This window comes from Cynoglossus semilaevis, chromosome 2, assembly GCF_000523025.1.
Source record: "Cynoglossus semilaevis isolate Cse_v1.0 chromosome 2, Cse_v1.0, whole genome shotgun sequence".
In the NCBI taxonomy this organism is placed as follows: Eukaryota; Metazoa; Chordata; class Actinopteri; order Pleuronectiformes; family Cynoglossidae; genus Cynoglossus; species Cynoglossus semilaevis.
The window spans coordinates 14,542,623-14,559,401 of record NC_024308.1 but is presented as its reverse complement, the minus strand read 5'-3'; the positions used below and the strand labels follow the sequence as shown (position 1 = coordinate 14,559,401).

The 16,779-nt window shown below is 37.8% G+C and overlaps 2 protein-coding genes across 3 annotated transcripts; both read right to left on the bottom strand.

Annotated features, from left to right (window-relative positions):
- Positions 1 to 1,131: 1,131 nt before the first annotated feature.
- Positions 1,132 to 9,377, bottom strand: bsg (basigin). 2 transcript variants are annotated; one of them, XM_017031242.2, is made up of 9 exons: positions 9,133 to 9,377; positions 6,411 to 6,761; positions 5,057 to 5,225; positions 4,360 to 4,448; positions 4,001 to 4,137; positions 3,607 to 3,883; positions 2,057 to 2,081; positions 1,896 to 1,968; positions 1,132 to 1,784 (listed from the first exon to the last, which is right to left on the bottom strand). In XM_017031242.2, the coding sequence occupies exons 1-8, from the start codon at positions 9,194 to 9,196 to the stop codon at positions 1,908 to 1,910; spliced, it is 1,173 nt and encodes a 390-aa protein (XP_016886731.1). In that variant the 5' UTR covers positions 9,197 to 9,377; the 3' UTR covers positions 1,132 to 1,784; positions 1,896 to 1,907. The 2 variants fall into 2 exon arrangements, with proteins under 2 accessions (XP_016886731.1, XP_016886729.1); XM_017031240.2 differs by lacking the exon at positions 6,411 to 6,761 and having other exon boundaries at positions 9,133 to 9,369.
- Positions 9,378 to 10,712: 1,335 nt separating this feature from the next.
- Positions 10,713 to 16,175, bottom strand: LOC103399912 (E3 ubiquitin-protein ligase RNF126). Its single transcript, XM_008338552.3, has 9 exons — positions 15,880 to 16,175; positions 14,624 to 14,682; positions 14,127 to 14,187; positions 13,616 to 13,848; positions 13,422 to 13,490; positions 13,274 to 13,343; positions 13,078 to 13,171; positions 12,408 to 12,523; positions 10,713 to 12,294 (listed from the first exon to the last, which is right to left on the bottom strand). Exons 1-9 carry the CDS (start codon positions 15,952 to 15,954, stop codon positions 12,115 to 12,117), a joined length of 957 nt encoding a protein of 318 aa, XP_008336774.1. The 5' UTR covers positions 15,955 to 16,175; the 3' UTR covers positions 10,713 to 12,114.
- Between the last annotated feature and the right edge of the window lie 604 nt (positions 16,176 to 16,779).

Genomic DNA, 16,779 nt, shown 5'->3' with positions numbered 1-16,779 from the left:
AAAGGAGGTAGAAAAACCAAACCTGCACTGAATGAGCAAGACATCATGAAGTCTTGCACTGGCCATTACCGACCTTTGACAAAACAGACACCCTGAATCTGCTGCTGCTGCGTAAAAATGCTCAGTGTTGTGCAGGGAGGAAGTCGTATTTCAACTTCATGCAGAAAGTCGTTAACTTGTTGGGGCCTGACCTCTGTGTGGACCCAGTGTGTGTTCTGATCTGGTCAGCTTACACTCCACATCTGTCCCACATTAAAATACCTGACATTAGGACAGATAGCAGCAACCAGAGTGTTGCTGCTAACTAATTGTTGTATATTGAGAAAAATATCAATATACAACAATTAATGTTTCTCAGTAGCAGAGCTAATTCTTATTAGCTCAATACAAACACACCTGATATTTATTTGAATGATTGAATGTTGGATAATACTGCTTTAAAATTTAAATTTCTTCTAGTACAACACAGTGAACTGTCCAATGCAGCTGCAATTAGATTCCAAAATTCTTAGACAAACATAGTTGTTGAGCCCTTGTCTGGTCTCTGAAACAACGCTGAAAAATGCAACGACAAGTTTTGTTTTTTAACAAATATTTTTGTACTTAAACTGATAGCCCCCTAGTTATTCCCCATGGATTTATTACCCGAGTAAGGAAAGAGAAGCGAATAAACAAGACAAGTAAAAGTGTATATTTATTCCATTTGTGCGGGTTGTACAGCAAATTCTGTTGCAGTCAATTGAAAGTACAGTGATTTACACAACGTTGTCTTAATCCTACTTGTTTATCTATGAAATGGTTCAGTCACAACAGGACTATGGTTAAATGATCGTATGGCTTTGTGTACTCGGACAACAAATGACATGTTTTATATTTCTTCTTCTTGAAAACATCTGTGTGACCAGGAAAGTCAGACTGCCGTCTTACACACCTAAAGCAACCAAACATAACATTTCTTGCATTTGGTCCACAACTTTAGCTGTAGATTTGACACTAGCGAAAACCAAAAGATGGGCTAAAATGAAAGTAGATTTGACACTAGCGAAAACCAAAATGGGCTAAAATGAAAAAAACAAAACAAAAACAAAACAAAACTGATGGATAAAATAAAATTAAAAGACCATTTAAAGCTTAACCGATCAAAAACTAAAACTTCTTATGGCAACAAGACCCTATACCAAAAAAGGAATCTTACTCAATAAGGTGTATGTGCTTAAGTTTTTCAATCAAAGTGGAGTAAGAAATTTAAAATAGACACGGGATTGGCACCGGTAATGTTCAAAGTTTAAACTCTGCCAAGGTTCGTCTGTTTGGTTGTTGCTCTTTGAATGGTGGTGCCTTTTTAGAATGAATATCCTCAAAACAATCAGAACGCTTGTGCTGGTTTACCAGTCACTATCTCAAAGTGGAGGATATGAAAGCAACAGCCGACCACTGTGAGGTTAGTAAAGGAAGCATTAGCAAAAGGAGACATAACCACTGACTAAGCACTCCTCACATGACCATTCTAATGAGTTTACAACACACACACACACACACTTGGCTAGACCAGCGTTTAAACTCATGCAGTGTCGGCCCTGGGCATGGACTCGAGCAAAAATGGTTTGACACTATGTCCTATGGTTGCACGACAAGGAAAAGAATATAGAGTGAAATAAAATAAACAAGAATAAATCCTTCAGTTTCTTAAAACACTTATCATCAAACACATTACAGTTATTCAAAGTAGCAGAGTGCACAGTTTAATGTGCCCCGCAGCAGCCCAATCCTGGACTCCTGCTCACCTGGAGGAAGAAGAGGATAAATGAAATGTCATGTCAGGACACGTGCGTGTAACATTTTTTTTCATTTAAATCAGATTATTCTTTAAACTCTATATTCCCTTACATACGCACCTCTTTCTTCTTCTAGTTAGAATTTCTTTGCCTCACATTCTTGTCCTTGTGGTTAGTAGTAGAATTGCTCTTCCTGAAACACAACAGAAGAAAATAGTGTGAGATCAGTGACACTGACAGAGAACCACAGATGAGATGCTGCAGTGTAGAAATGTACTTACAGAGGAGCAGATCCTGAGTCATCATCTATAAATAATCAAAGAAAAAAGGCAAACATTAAAAACGCTGAGTCAACGTGAGATCACAGTTCTAGTTCAGTCAGACATGCTCCTCATCCCAGACGATGAAAGCACGTCATAACGTCATCTGCAACCAACGGTGGGGTTATGGTTAAGTCTGGGTGAATGTGAGCTAAGGCTCTCTCAGTTGTGTTTCTTGCAATGGATAAGAAGGAGAATGTCCTCACATCATTTACAAAACACACAAACAGTGTTGTGTGCCAAATGTCACTCGATGCAGCCTGGTGATTGTTTTAGTAAATATGCTTCAAACACTCTGTGTCCAGAGTCATCCCCCTAACATCACAGAAGCTCATGCAGTACAAGCAGAGGACACCGTTGTGATTCTATCATGACAACAGTAAATCTCTTCACTTTGGCAGAAATGACCTGGCATGAAGTGTGTCTGTGTCAACGCCACAGCAGAAGCACATTAAAGGGTAAGATACAGTAGAGCGTCCTTGTCTGTGGCCGAATGGAGAACGAGACAAATGGTAAATGGTAAACCGGTCTAAGAGGAGGGTCGTCTCTAGTTTGTCATGCACAGTACAAGATGCAGAAGACATGCAAACAGAACAGTGAAAACAACTCGCTTCTCAACCTTATCCGTTTCACGTCCAAACCATTCAACTTGTTTGTCCTTTATTGACTCTTTCACTGGCTCCGACAAAAGACGTTTCCAAATGTGACCAAACCATGAGAGCGACAACTCAGGCTACTTCTGCTTTTTCGTCTTTTTGCAGGGCCAGTGAAACAATGAGCAAATCGCTGGCATAGCTCTGTTTGGTCGTTTGTGAAGCAGCTCATTCAGCCTCCGACAGCTTTTTTCCCCACGCAGTTATCTCAGCTCAACCACTTCAGTCTGACATGCAGTTTTGTTCACTTACCAAAATGCAAAATCAGCAGCGAACAGAGAAGTAAAAATGTAAATAATAAAAAAATAATAATAATCTATCACATACAGCTCAAAGAGGCTTATTTCCTGACCTGTGTTTTCTACGTAAACAATACCAAAACAAAAAGAACAATACATAATGAAGGCATGCCACAACATTCCATACATCCTCACCTAGACACCATTAACATGTCCAACCTAATCTTTTTTTCTCTTTTTTTTATTTACACACATTTGTATCTTTAATCCTGTTGAAGGTTGTTCACCTGAGGTGAGCTAACATAAGAAAAGCACCAAAAGTTGAACAATTCAGTGTTCACCAATGATTATGCCAGTGCTGGTTAAAGACTCAGCTCAAGATGCTACTAAGACCAAAAAAGAAATGATTTTTTTTCTGAATTAGCCACTTGGAGCTAATATTCACATACAATAGATAATCGTCAGATTCTTCGATTTGCCCGTTCTAAAATACTGCAAAAAGCAAATGGTTTCGATTCTCATTTCCGCTGGTGAGCAAGTATTGTGCATGGTGAGGGTCTCAACAGAACCAAAAAAGTGAAGATCATTTGTTGCGTGACAAAGGTCTGGACATACGTACCGTCGTTGATTTCATCGGGCTTTCTCCTCTTTTCATAGATAAAGATGATGGCCACCAGGATGATGACCTCAGCAACGATGCCCAGGAAGGGCCACAGAGCGGCCAGGCGGCTGCGGACACGCAGGTGGATTGTGTCGCTGTTCGTGCCAAGTTCGTTGGTCCCGCTGCATTCATAGTCACCCACATCACTTTCAATGCTCAGGTCACTGATGGTCAGACTGGTCTTGTTGGGAGTGCTCTTGATCTCGTATTTGGCAGTGGTGCCGTTGATGATAGGCTGAGGATCACGAAACCAGGTACCATTATTTTTAGGAGTCAAAATGTTTTGATCACTTTCAAAACTTGTATTTTTTAATGTTGACTGATAAATAATAATGTTCTGACACACACGTACCTCAAAGTCATTTTCTACCTTCTTGATCCAAGTCCAGTCAGTGGGAAATGGATAACCGTGGCTGTCACAGACCAATACAATTTTGTCATTTTCATTGCCATGCTCTGAGTGTTTGTGGGCAGAGACATGGGGAAGAACTGGAAAAAGAGCACATATATGGTCAAATGTACACATCTAAATTGAATGTGTGTCACAAAAAATGTATATTTAAGGTAGAAATGTTTCATTTCCCCTTATAAATTAACTCATTTAACATCATATTTTAGTGCAGAGAAGAGCAAAATATGCGATTAACAAACAGAAAATACGGTTGAATACAACTATGAAGCACGACCGAGTGTTTAAATGACCAAACTTACTTTTCACTTCAATTGTTTGCGTGACATTGGGGTCAGTCTTGAACACACATTCGTACTTTCCTGCAGTATGGTAGTTGATCTTCTCCAAACTAGTGGGGGAATAAAAGGATTGAAAAATTGACAGACACACTAATGGGGAATTAAGGTCAGAGAGTGTTCATACTGGTAGGGGCACAGCAGAGCTCCATGTCTACATGGTTGGATTCTCTGCTAATCGACAACAGCTAAACAATAAATAGAATACCCTGTAGCTTATGATGGAGGCAGAAAGTGAGAAAACACAGAGATGAAAAGGGAAAATGGACAATAAAGACTGAAATGCATGACAGGAAAATGCCTGGAGGGTGGTGATAATAAAAACAAGTAATATATGTCAAATGTTCTCTACAGCTTAAATTCTTATTCAATTTTTTTCAAACTCACTGGAAATAATGAGTATTTAAAAGAAAATATTTAGTGTTTCATTAACTGTGTTGCTATTTAAGAAGTGGTCAAAAACAGAAACCCTGAACAACAACAGTGCTCTATAAACCCAATAAACAATTGAATAGATTATGCTTGACAAGCACAGTCAAGAAGTGTGAGAAACACAGAATTGAACACAGAAAAACATGGAAACTAGCTTTGTTTAATTGCAAAGCCATAATATTAAAAAGAACTATATGTTTTTACACATGAAACTGCCAGGGCCACTTACTGCAGAGTTGTGTAAGGGACCGAAGCAGTGGAATCCGAATCCTTGACGAGTTTGCCATTGAGCAGCCAAAAGGACCCCTTAATGGGACGAGACGAGTCTGTCAAGTTGCAGCTCAGGACCGCTGTAGTCTGATTGTTAACCTCAGAAGGACTAGCAATGACGGTGGGGTCTTTGGGTAAAAAGAAGAAAAGAAAGACATTTTATTTTGTGACATTTTATGTGACACTCAACGGTTGCCTTTACATTATGTACAGTATATGGTTGGATTTTAACAAAATTATTTATGTGAAGTCAACCGTTGAGCAATGATCATAGAAAAAAATACTCAATGACAAATGAAAGCAACGTGGTTGCAATCTCTTCATTTCTTTAAACAAATAAAAAAAGACATTATTTCCATAAAAACACTAAAACTGAGGTATGTCTAGGAGTAGTACTATACACTACCAGGTGAAAGGATGGAGTAATATTTAGAAACACTTCAAAAGGAAAGGGGAGCTTCAGAAGTACATGCAGAGGGAGACAAGTTGCTGGTCAATTCTTTTTAAGCAGCATGACACAATGTAATACATTTATATTGTTATTGGTAAATGTAGCCACAACAAAAAGATAACTGAGAACAAAAAGTGTCCCATGGTTTTAAAGTTTTAATCTGAGAGAGCTCTCTGCATTAACCACACTGGAAGTCACCTAGGCTGTCACCTGCTGGATGAGATGTAGCCCTTGTCAATTATACTAGATTATTTACTAGAACTCACATACCTCCTTTCCATATGCTGTACATGTTTGCACACTAGCATTTGATACTAAAGAAAGGTCTATTGTACAAGTAATGTGTATAATGGAATGGTATGTGTGCATGTTTAGGGTATGATCTGGCTTTTGGCACCAAAATGGCTGTAGCATTGTTAATTGATTATCAAGTTAGGTGAGTGCTAAAGGCAAACACAATGTTGCAAGAATGCATCAATGAGCTAATCTGAAATATTTTGTAGTTTAGGGCTTAGTGCAACCGATACAAAGTGTTTATTTCCAACCATAATGACCAAAATGAATCCATTATAAATTCTCAATGAAATGTGGCAAAAAGCCATCAGACATGTTTTGTGTCAGAAAATACAGGATTAGGAGGGAATCTAAGCCACACTGTATGACCAGGTACTAGAGGACATCCTAAGATCTTTACGGGAAGGGAGGGAGAGTGCAACACTGGGTGAAGGACAGAGAGAACAATGAGGGGGAAAAGCATAAGGGCTACTTTTAGTGGGAGTTGAACTTCCAGGGACTTTACTATTGGGGCTAGCGTAGCCGAGCTGTTTTGGCTGGCATCGCCTTATAGTTCTCTGCCACTCACATTCAATCACAATAACGTTTGCCTGAGAACGGATCCACTTGATTTTCGGCGTCTTCATCATGGCATTGCGGTCAGGGTCGTTGGAAGCACGACATTCATATGTGCCAGAGTCATCTGGGGTGAGGTTAGTGAGGTGAAGGGTGCTAGTGGCGTGGGCTACGTATGTGGCGTTAATTAGCACACGGTCATCCCTTGCCCCATCAAAGAGGTGGGTGAAGGTTTCGTTGGGCTCATCACCTTCCACAAACCACCACTGCACCTCAGGAATTGGGTCACCTATCACCTCACAATGAAGCTCTGTGCTGTCATTAGTAAACTTTATCTGTGACAGGGGAGACTTGATAAATCCAGCTGACTCCAGTCAAGAGTCGGACCAAAAGGCATTAAGGAATTATGATATTGTTGCATTTGGTGAGTGTTTAAATGAGTTGATGAATAGGTGATAGCAGGCAGTGATGTGAGAAAGACAAAGTAAATAAGACAAAGACAGAAAATAAAACAATGTTAATAAGAAAAATAAAGGAAAATAAACATTTACTAGGGAAAATGGTGAGAATTTTGTCAGGTCACTGTGCTTAATGTTTTAATCATCACAAAAACTTTGACATGTGAGTGAAATAAATACATTTCTAAATTACATAATGGTGTGTCAAATACAAAGTGTAAAAACAGAAAAAACAGAAACATTAACATCGTAAATCACAAACCAAAAACTTTAATTATAGCTTTTTTGCACATGGAAACCAAGCCCAACTTTAATTATAGCTTTTTTGCACATGCAAACAAAGCTTTTTTTTAAACTGGGTGTGTGGCAACACGTTTGCAGTTGGTCAGTATTCTGGTTTCATTACCCAAACATTTAGAATTGAGTCAAAAAATTCCAAAATGTTTGACAGAGTGTGACTTCCCCCAACTAGGGCAGACTGGTGAAAATTATTATTATCATTATGGAAAATGTTGCTAATCAAATAAATGAATGACACAAAAGACACTGTTTTTAAACAGTAATCAGGGAAGATTGATCCAGTCACTCAGCTGTTGTTGGGTGGGGTGTTATCCACTCCGAAGGTTCTAAAGAAAAACATTTTCATCCATGCTCATGGTGAGGCTGATGGTGTAATGAGGCTCACCCACCATTTACCATAAAGGTTGCCTCCATGTGCACGATCAGAGAGCTGGGTTCCTACTGAGTTCTGATGTAAACCAGATGGCTTCTGATCATGAAAGAATATGCTTTGTAACAAAAAAAATATATCTTTAAGGCAGAAAGAAAATAGAATATGGAAGTAATTTACCCCTTATATGTAAAGCAGGTCTGCATTTTGCCATATAGAAAAGGAAAAGTGTAAAAGCCAAACACAGAAAGATAGCATGAGGTTAGTTTTATGCAAAGAGTACTAAATATAGCTTAACATGGCATGGTTTACCATTCTTTTTACTGGGTTTGTTTGACCGTTTTTCTTCAACCATGTTGTCGAAATTTAACAATAACTGAAGGAATGCACTCAGTCTTTTGGTATGGGGACAAACATTGATTGGTGTATTCAAGTATTTATTTCACACAGAACAAAGGCAGCTCAATATACTGAATTCTCCACAATCACCTACAAAAAAATTATAAAATAAAAAAATATATATAATTAAAATACTTTATTCTGTTTAAGAGTATATCAACTGCACATTAATGGTGTTCATCTCCATCATGGCAGCTAAACCGTGTCAGGCAAACTGATTAAGTCAGTTTAGGCAAAATATCGCTTTTGAAGGGGCGGGGCAGCTTAGTTTAAATTTAAGTAAACAACCAAACAGCTTTTCTTGTTTAAGCACCCGACAAACCTGTTCGTTTGCTTTGAAAACCTACTTTCTACAGTTAAACTGAAGAAGCAGCTATACTAAGGAAATCTGATTTAACTCATCTACCCAAGTGTTGTTCCACAGCCTACAGACGGGATTGGATTCGACGCGAATGCTAGATATGCACCGAGCACTCAATCGATAAGACTACTTCCACATGACACGACATTATCTACAGTTAAGTGTCAGTTGATGTGATAATTTCTCCGTCACGACACGGTTTCTATGGACAAACAAAGCACTATTTTCATCTTCTCTCTTCATGTTGGGTCGTCATTCTAGTTAGGATTTAACGCGAATGATAGAATAGAAACAGCTCTTGTTTGAAAAGCCAACATCCACCCTTCCCCCAATAACAAACATTACAGTTGCTGTAATTCTTGAGCCTTTTTGATCATTAATCGTGCTCCAAAGCACAAATATATGAACGTGTATTATCAGTATCCACTAAACCTGAATAGCCTTACGCAACAATAACTTCGTTAGGGCACAGCTGTTACACAAACACGGCGAACCACAATTTATTTAACACCACACGTTCTGAAATTACTGCAAATACAACCACAATATGGCGAACACATCGTTTTGAGAAGCGCATCGACGACAACGTTTAAATAACGAGGTGTAGTCGATGCAACGGCCCAACAGCCATAGCAAAAATGTTTAGCTTAGCATGACCGTTAAAGCCTAATATTGCTTAACGTAATGTGAAGGATACATTTGAATACTATATTAAACGTATCGATTTTGCATCGATACTGCTGCCACGGGCTCATAAATATAAGCCTCGTCGTAGACATTTTTTTAGTGTTCGAAGTAAGGACAAAGTCTACAATTGTAACCAACATGGCTGACACAGAATTCTTACCTGTGGACGCGCTAGCTCGCCAACAGCACACCAGAAGGGCACACGCAGCCCACAGCAACTTCATGATTATTGATTTGCGAATAACAACGTCGTTGAATTATTATTATGTCGAATTAGTGGGGCGAATTATGCCCCTCTTATTCTGGCCCCGGCGAACTTCCAGCGAAGGCTGTTGGAGTTAAATGTTCAACAACCGAGGCGACGGAGCTGGATGTCCTCTACAAGCAGCTCACGCATACGCCCTGAACAGCACGTACACTTGACGTAAGCGGTATGGGCGTGGTCACACCATAATCAGCCGCACGTACAGTAGAAACGTTTAATCCTTTTAAAACTTTTTCTTGAAATATTATGCAACTAAGTTAAATACACACTTACTGGGAAATTATTTTCTTCAAAAGGCTGCCTACATTGAATAGATCATTATAGGAACAACAGAGTGATTTTTAACAACGATGTGAAGCAATGCCTAAATACCTCTCTAAAATAATTTTTAAAAAATCGCTGTTAACGCAAACAAACAAAATAATCTTTTGCTAGCTAGTAATAGAATGTCAATCTCTGTATTTTCAGAATAGAAAATATGCATTTGTATGTGTGTTGCTTTACTGGATAAGTTGTAAACCTGGTATGGAATATTACATGTAGACCACATCCTGGAGAGTTGCAGGGTCAATGACCACAGATGAGCAGAGTGGAAAGGTGAAAATGGGTAGTCATATTAACAACTGGAATACTTAAAAATATAGCCTACACAGCAATTCAGACCTGGTGAATAAGGTTTTCTAATTAAAACGGAGATCATTCGATTCCTGGTAAATCTTGCCATACTTAAGTCAGTTAATTTCAGGAAAAAAAATATACAGGTTGTTCCTGAAGACTGCTGTGCTCAAAAGGCTACTTCTTTAAATGATTACATATAATTAAACAGAAAGGTTAGTTCCTGATAAAATGTGTTGAGGCTGGTTAACAGTATGTTCGCTAATGGGTGGATAACCTGCAACACATTTTTACATCATGCAGGCAAACTCGTAAGAACAATCTGAACCATTCGTCTCTCAGCTGGGACATAACAATAATCACATCAAAAGAGGCCTTTGAAACCTAACCCCAAAGGAGAGGTGAGGTACAATGTGGAGGAAATACACCCATGTAGCTGAACAATTAAAGGAAGCTGAAAGTATTAGCTTATTCTTAACATTTTGCAAGAAAATGCAGCATTAAAGGATTTAGTATAAGCCATTTCCTATCAGGTTGCCTTTGAAAGTACAGTACAATCTGCAAACTATATTATCCATTGAACTCACTTCCAGTAGTGTTGATGCTCTTATTGTTCCCTGTTCGTAGGTGCTGAGGTGCCTAGTGAGACTGAATAAATCATACTGGAAAAAATGGAGGAGAAAAGCTAGGGCTATAATACAACTTATAACCTCAGCGCTGTTCTCATTAAATTGAATTAATTAACATTTTAGTAAATCTGCAAGAGGAAAAAAAATTTTAGGAAAAGAAACATTTTTACTGCCACTTCTCCATCGTTTAGTCTAAAAACATTTACACAAAATGATACTGTAGGAAAATTATTTAGTTGAATTTTGAGTGGTAGTACCCAAATATCTTTATTTCAGTTTCAGTTTATTACAAGATTATTATGCAAATAAATCATTTTCAACCAGCAGCTTTCAAAAACATTTCATCTTAAGTTAAAATGCACTAAAATGTCATAGTGTAATTGTATGACAGTAAAGACAGATACACGTTAAAGGTTTGAATGTAAAACCAAATTAAAAGTATAATTTATATAATGACTATCCACAACACTAGCTAGCATCAGCACAACATTACCGCAAGTTGACACCTTGTCATCATCAAGTGCAAAGAAAATCTGAAACTTGTGTGATGTCAGGAAACCACGAAAAGTAAGGTTTTCGATTATTAAACAAATCTATAAATTACTGTGATTTGTTTGTATTTAAAATGAAGGAAACAAATGCAAAGTTTCTAAATCATGTTGGAGATTTATTGGCACAACTAGGGGTTGTTCACATAAAGCATCTTCTTTGCACCCAAATTCATAGGTTCTAAGAGTTTTTCTCTACACACACCAAACAGCCAAGGATGATCAGGGGACTACTATTTGTAATTTTTAAGTTTTTTTTAACTTTAGTAGATCTGGTTAACTTTGTGTTGCCATAGCAACTTTAGAGATGTTGATTGTTGTCACCTTTACAAGAATGTGACCCCCAATATCTTCACCAGGGTTGACCAACTAGATTTGTCAGAGGGCCAGAATTTTTCTAGACAGACACCTTTCAGGCCGAACAATCAGATAAAATGAAATAAAAATCACACTTTTGTCTAACATTATTATTATTATTTGAGGTTTATTTTGAAATCCTATCAGAAGCTGGATAGGATGGTTCAGTGGGCCAGATTCAACGCACAGCTGCCAGTTGATAATTACTTATCTTCACGTTACAACGAAATTTAATTTTGTGTTTTTAGATGTATATGCCAATGGTCCTGTCAACTAGACAACAGTGTTAGGTCATCTGAGAGATATAAATACTAACTAAAAAAGGAAAAACTATTTAGAATTACCACCTAAAGTGTCATTTTAAATCACAACAATTCGGTTGATTTAAAAAAAAAAAACCAGCAACAGTCAAGTCCTGAGTCCTCTGCCTCTACTTTTTTCTGTTCCCTGTAAAAGGCGAGCCTCTTGAAGGTTTCACGCTTCTCCACATCTTCCCTGAGAGAAGCTATACTCCATGGCCTCTTGCGCCCTTTTGTTCAGACTCATAATGAGAGTCAGAGCACCAGTAAGGAGCTCCTATCACTTACCCCTGAGTCGGGCTTGAGTGCTCCTGGCGAGATGTACTCAGGTGTCTACCCCAGGTCAGGGAGAAACAGGAGGTCACCACTCTGACGTCAAGCCACCAAGGAGCTGTGAACAGCTCTTAGGGTTATGAGGAAAACTGTTGCCTAAGAGTTATCAGTGGAGTTCTCGTTGCTGGTTGAACTTGAGGACTGAGGGGTAGAGGAGGATGAAGATGAGGAAGAGGAGGAGGATGAGGAGGTAAAATTTATCCCTGATAGCGGTGGAGGATTTGTCGCTGTGTTCTGTCCACTCAAGCTTTTTCTGCACACAGGACAAGTGTCATGCTGGAAAAGAAGATAGAAAAAAAAACAAGACTTTTTCCCTTTGATGTTTCCACATAGAGCAGTTGCTTTTGGCTGTTTAAGAAAGTGTCAATAGAAGACTAAACAACCAGTACCTGTTCTAACCAGGGGACTATGCAATCATTGTGAAACATGTGATTGCATGGAAGCTGCCTCACGTTCTCTCCAACACTGTAATCTTCTTTACACACAGGACATTCCAGTCCTGAAGCTGTATCAGAATATTGTGAAAAAAAACATTGTAGCTCACATCATGCAGTGTTGTTATTCTGTTAAAATAATATGCAAAGATATAGGATACACAGACAATGATTTATTTATATTAATCAGTAGCGTACCGTAAAGCCCAGCAAGGCCTTCTCTGCCAGCCTAATTACTATCAGAATTAGTGGCTAATTTTTCAATATATTTATCATGAATTATTATAAAATAATACAGAGTATTCTATTCATTCATTCACTCTCTTGACTACTCTTGGTAGCGCTGATTCCAGACGTGTAGGGTCAAGTTTTTTTTAGTTATCCAATCATATTTCAGCCTCGTGTTTCCAGGTTGAACCAAATCTGCTGTAAGACTCGCAAGAGTTGGCTTTGCACATTTCTGCGAAACACAATGTTTTCACAGCAGGCAGACAGATCTCAGCAAAACACAGAGCACTCTTTGTAGCTTGAGAGCGCTGCCTTCATGTAAACTAGATTAAGCCTCACCATAAGTCATGTAATACTTTTACAGGAAATTAAAACAATTTTTCTAGAGCTCACTTACCAACATGCTCATCTGTGACTACTACTGTTGGAAGACTTTTTATTTTATCTCTGTCAGCTGGAGGCGGCCCTGTGTTCTCAAATTGGTTTAATAACTGTGAAAAGAAAAACAAATCATAGCTATAATTTGCATTATGCACAGAGTCTAAATCAAAACCATTATTAACTCAATAACAAAAGAAAGGTGTGACAAATACCTGTGTTATAATTGCATCTAGTCCATTAGCACCCCAGGCATAATCCATTGGATTTGAATGTAGAACACCCCTTTAAAAAATAAATAAATAAAATTACACAACTTTCAACATGTTTTAGGTAAATTACAACTACGTTTTAAAAACTCACCATGGCCCCACACCAACATTTGGAATTGCAGTTGGTGCAATTATGCCATTTACTAGCTGCTGAATAATTCTACACAAGACAAAACACAAGTAAAATATCGATGTTAACCAGTTTATTAGCAATGAAGAGACCATCTCCATAAACCAACCACACATATGTGATCAGTGCCATAGGTCACAGACTGTGTTTCTCACCCCTCTAACGTTGGTACTCCTTCTGGCCTTCCAGCGTACCGCCTGGAACCGTGACGACTTCTCGGTTGCCTAGCACCATATGGTTGTTGTATTGGCGTTTCAATTCCTCTCTGGTTTTCCGCATTCTGGTTAATCTCTGGAGTCAGTCCAGACCCAAATTCAAAGCTGTCAAAGACACCTAGGGCAAAGTGACCGTAGCCCGATGGGAACGTGAGCAAGTGGGGATCTGCGTTCTAAAGGAAGTAAAGAAAAAAGGGAGAGAAAGGTCCTTGAGCAAAAATTAAAATTAAATTTAAAAGCAACACAGCAATTTATTTTTTAAACTATATTAACATTTATCTACAGTAAACCAAAGACATTGTATTTACAGATAGACTTAACAGAACTTGGTCAGCCTATTTGTTTTAGAAACAACTCAATGCAACACATATAGCATGGTGCTAAATATAATAAATGACCGTGAAATATCCACATTGTTAGAAGAAGTTTAAGTAAAGAATGAATGAGAAACCTCAAATGGTTGTTGGTTCGGGAGCCCACTGGAGATTGATGACATGGAGCCATTGTCTGCACTAAACAGGGAAGAGATCAGTCACAGGTTATTTGGAGAATGTTTTGATCAAAGGTATTTTTTTTTGTAACCAGAGGTATGACCATTCTTAACAATTACTATAGGACTTATCACTGTACTGTTTTTGTTACCCTTGCAGTCAATATGTGGCCCTTTTTTCTTGGTTTCAATTAAAGTAAGGGTAACTGTGGATTAATCACCATTAATTGTGATCACTTTTTAAAAAACATTTATATGATTAATCATGATGATGAAACACTGAAAAAGATAACATTATATGCAAGTCGGACTGCCAAATCATCCAAATTTTTAATTTGACTAGTCACAAGGTATCAGTGGATTAATCACAATTAATCATGGTTAATTGTGATTGTAATAGTTACTAATTACTGAATAGTTTTCCTCAGGCTGCATACCTTTAAATATAATAAACATACCTTCTTTCTTCAAGAAGCTCCTCAATGAATCCGGACTCACACCGTGGGCATGTATAGTCCTGTAAAGAATACAATGACAAAGTTAGGCTGAACTGGATAGTAACATGAACAATGTCATTATAATGCCATTATCAAAATATCCCTAAATAGAATGTTTATTTACAAACCAAAATACGGATATACATTTGTGCTCCCAGGGAGGAAAATACATTGGGTTTCACATTTTTAATTTTTTTAATTAATTGATTTGGCATTTATTTATATTGGTTAACATATTTAGAAAAAAGATCAACTGGTCTTACAATACAACGGCCTTTGTTCTAAACTGCTTTGTATATCATAATAAATTATATCTTAAATGTTTAGTCAGTACCCCAGTTGTTTATTATTTTAATAATACGTTTCATTATTACGGAATGACACCTCGTAAACATTTTTGGGTTCGCATATCTTACTGTATTTATTGTTAATATAATCTGCTCATCGGTAATCGGTTTCATCGATCGGTCCCATAACCCCATAATATTTACAACTTGACACACATAGCCTGGTATATAAAATATATATAAATATTGAAACAACTACTAGGCCACTGATTGACTTCATATAACAAATAGGTAACAACACGAGCAAAATATCTATTGATGTCACCTGTCAGTAATGTGTGGCTGCAACATCACATCGCGAAAAGGCTGAGGCATTTTTCAGTGACAGATCATTCTAGTGCGTGACAATCGGGGCCACTTAACTGAATAGCTAAACAAAAAATGGACCGACGAAGCACTTGTTTCCACTGAAAATGTCACAATAGCGTTGTTATTGGTTAGAAACAGCCCGAATGTACAAACACATCTTGTTAAATAAATTAAAAGGGTATTTTGGAACGCTGCTGGACGTATGTTTAAACCTTTGCCTGTTAGCTTATTTTAATAGCAACAACCTTTGTAAAGCCGTGACTGTCAGCAGAGGATTGGAATTACAAAGGTTACAATTTGTACCCCAACATTTACACCGCGTTTGTACCAAATAAATAGTGAGTGTTTACGTTGAGGTCGACCCATTACACAGATAGCACACGAATTAACAGTGAATAGAGCTAATGAGCTAAACGGTATCTCGCTGGGGTTAGCTAATACCGCTAGCGACTAACAGTCTACGTCCCTGCTCTAGCGATTTTTATTAATATCTCAACAACATAACCTATTTTACTATGAGCAAGGGTGTGTTTACCTCTGCCCTTTGACTACAGTACTTACCGGGAGTCGAGGACTAATCTCTGCGGAGCATCTGTGACAGAAAAAACGCCTGGGCCATGGAGGAGCCTCTGCCATCTTTACTCACTAGACAGCAAGAGATGACCAACTACGGCAAATCAGAATGGACAATCCTCCTAAATAATACAACGGCCCGGTGTCTGCGCTGCACCGTACACAATAATACACTATTAAATGCGGTGTACGGCTGTATCTAAAACCACAGGACGATAGTAAAATATATGGAATATTACTGGAACAACCACGCTGTAATTAAACATTACAGTTACACATACTTTCATCGCACTTCTTATAATTGTTATGGACAATCCATACCTTTCTTTAACGTTTTTTCTTGTCTTTGTTCATACATACGTTAGCCTTTTACGTGTGTACAAAGCTAAAATTCGGAATTCCTGGCATCTTAACGCATTTTTGACCTTTTGACAAATTTTAATATTTTTAAAAAATAATTTATATTCATTTTTACGTTGAAGCAATTGCCATAATTGCTTCAACGTAAAAATTATTTACCAATATAAACCTATTTATTTCCGACACTTAATAATTGTGTGTTATAAAATACTGCCACATGGTGGTGCTTTTGTGTGTAAAGTGTTAAAGAGTATCACTGAATTTCTCTTGGTAGATGTTCAGCACGGTCTCGATAAAATAGAGTCGATAAGATATTTATTCTGTTTACTCTGACAAATTCAAGGTGTTCATAATTTATATTTCATAATGATGAAATAACTCAAAGGATGTGAAGAAATAAAGAGCTGGATAAACCCAAACAAATGCGTATTGTTTACTACCATACATTTCTTCAGTTTCTTCACTGTCAACAACACGTGTTTGATCTCTGCAGGTTCTCCCACTGCCCTTAAATCTGAGGAGTGTTAT

What these genes read in the sequence shown, in the direction of transcription:
- bsg (XM_017031242.2), bottom strand. Translation starts at nt 9,196, where the DNA reads ATGAAGTTGCTGTGGGCTGCGTGTGCCCTTCTGGTGTGCTGTTGGCGA. An exon ending in GTCCCTTACACAACTCTGCA is followed by an intron (nt 4,449 to 5,056) that starts GTAAGTGGCCCT and finishes TTCCCCCACTAG; the next exon opens with TTTGGAGAAGATCAACTACC. An exon ending in GCAAACAATTGAAGTGAAAA is followed by an intron (nt 4,138 to 4,359) that starts GTAAGTTTGGTC and finishes CTCTTTTTCCAG; the next exon opens with TTCTTCCCCATGTCTCTGCC.
- LOC103399912 (XM_008338552.3), bottom strand. Translation starts at nt 15,954, where the DNA reads ATGGCAGAGGCTCCTCCATGGCCCAGGCGTTTTTTCTGTCACAGATGC. An exon ending in CGAACCAACAACCATTTGAG is followed by an intron (nt 13,849 to 14,126) that starts GTTTCTCATTCA and finishes TACTTCCTTTAG; the next exon opens with AACGCAGATCCCCACTTGCT. An exon ending in AGTCACAGATGAGCATGTTG is followed by an intron (nt 12,524 to 13,077) that starts GTAAGTGAGCTC and finishes ATTCTGATACAG; the next exon opens with CTTCAGGACTGGAATGTCCT.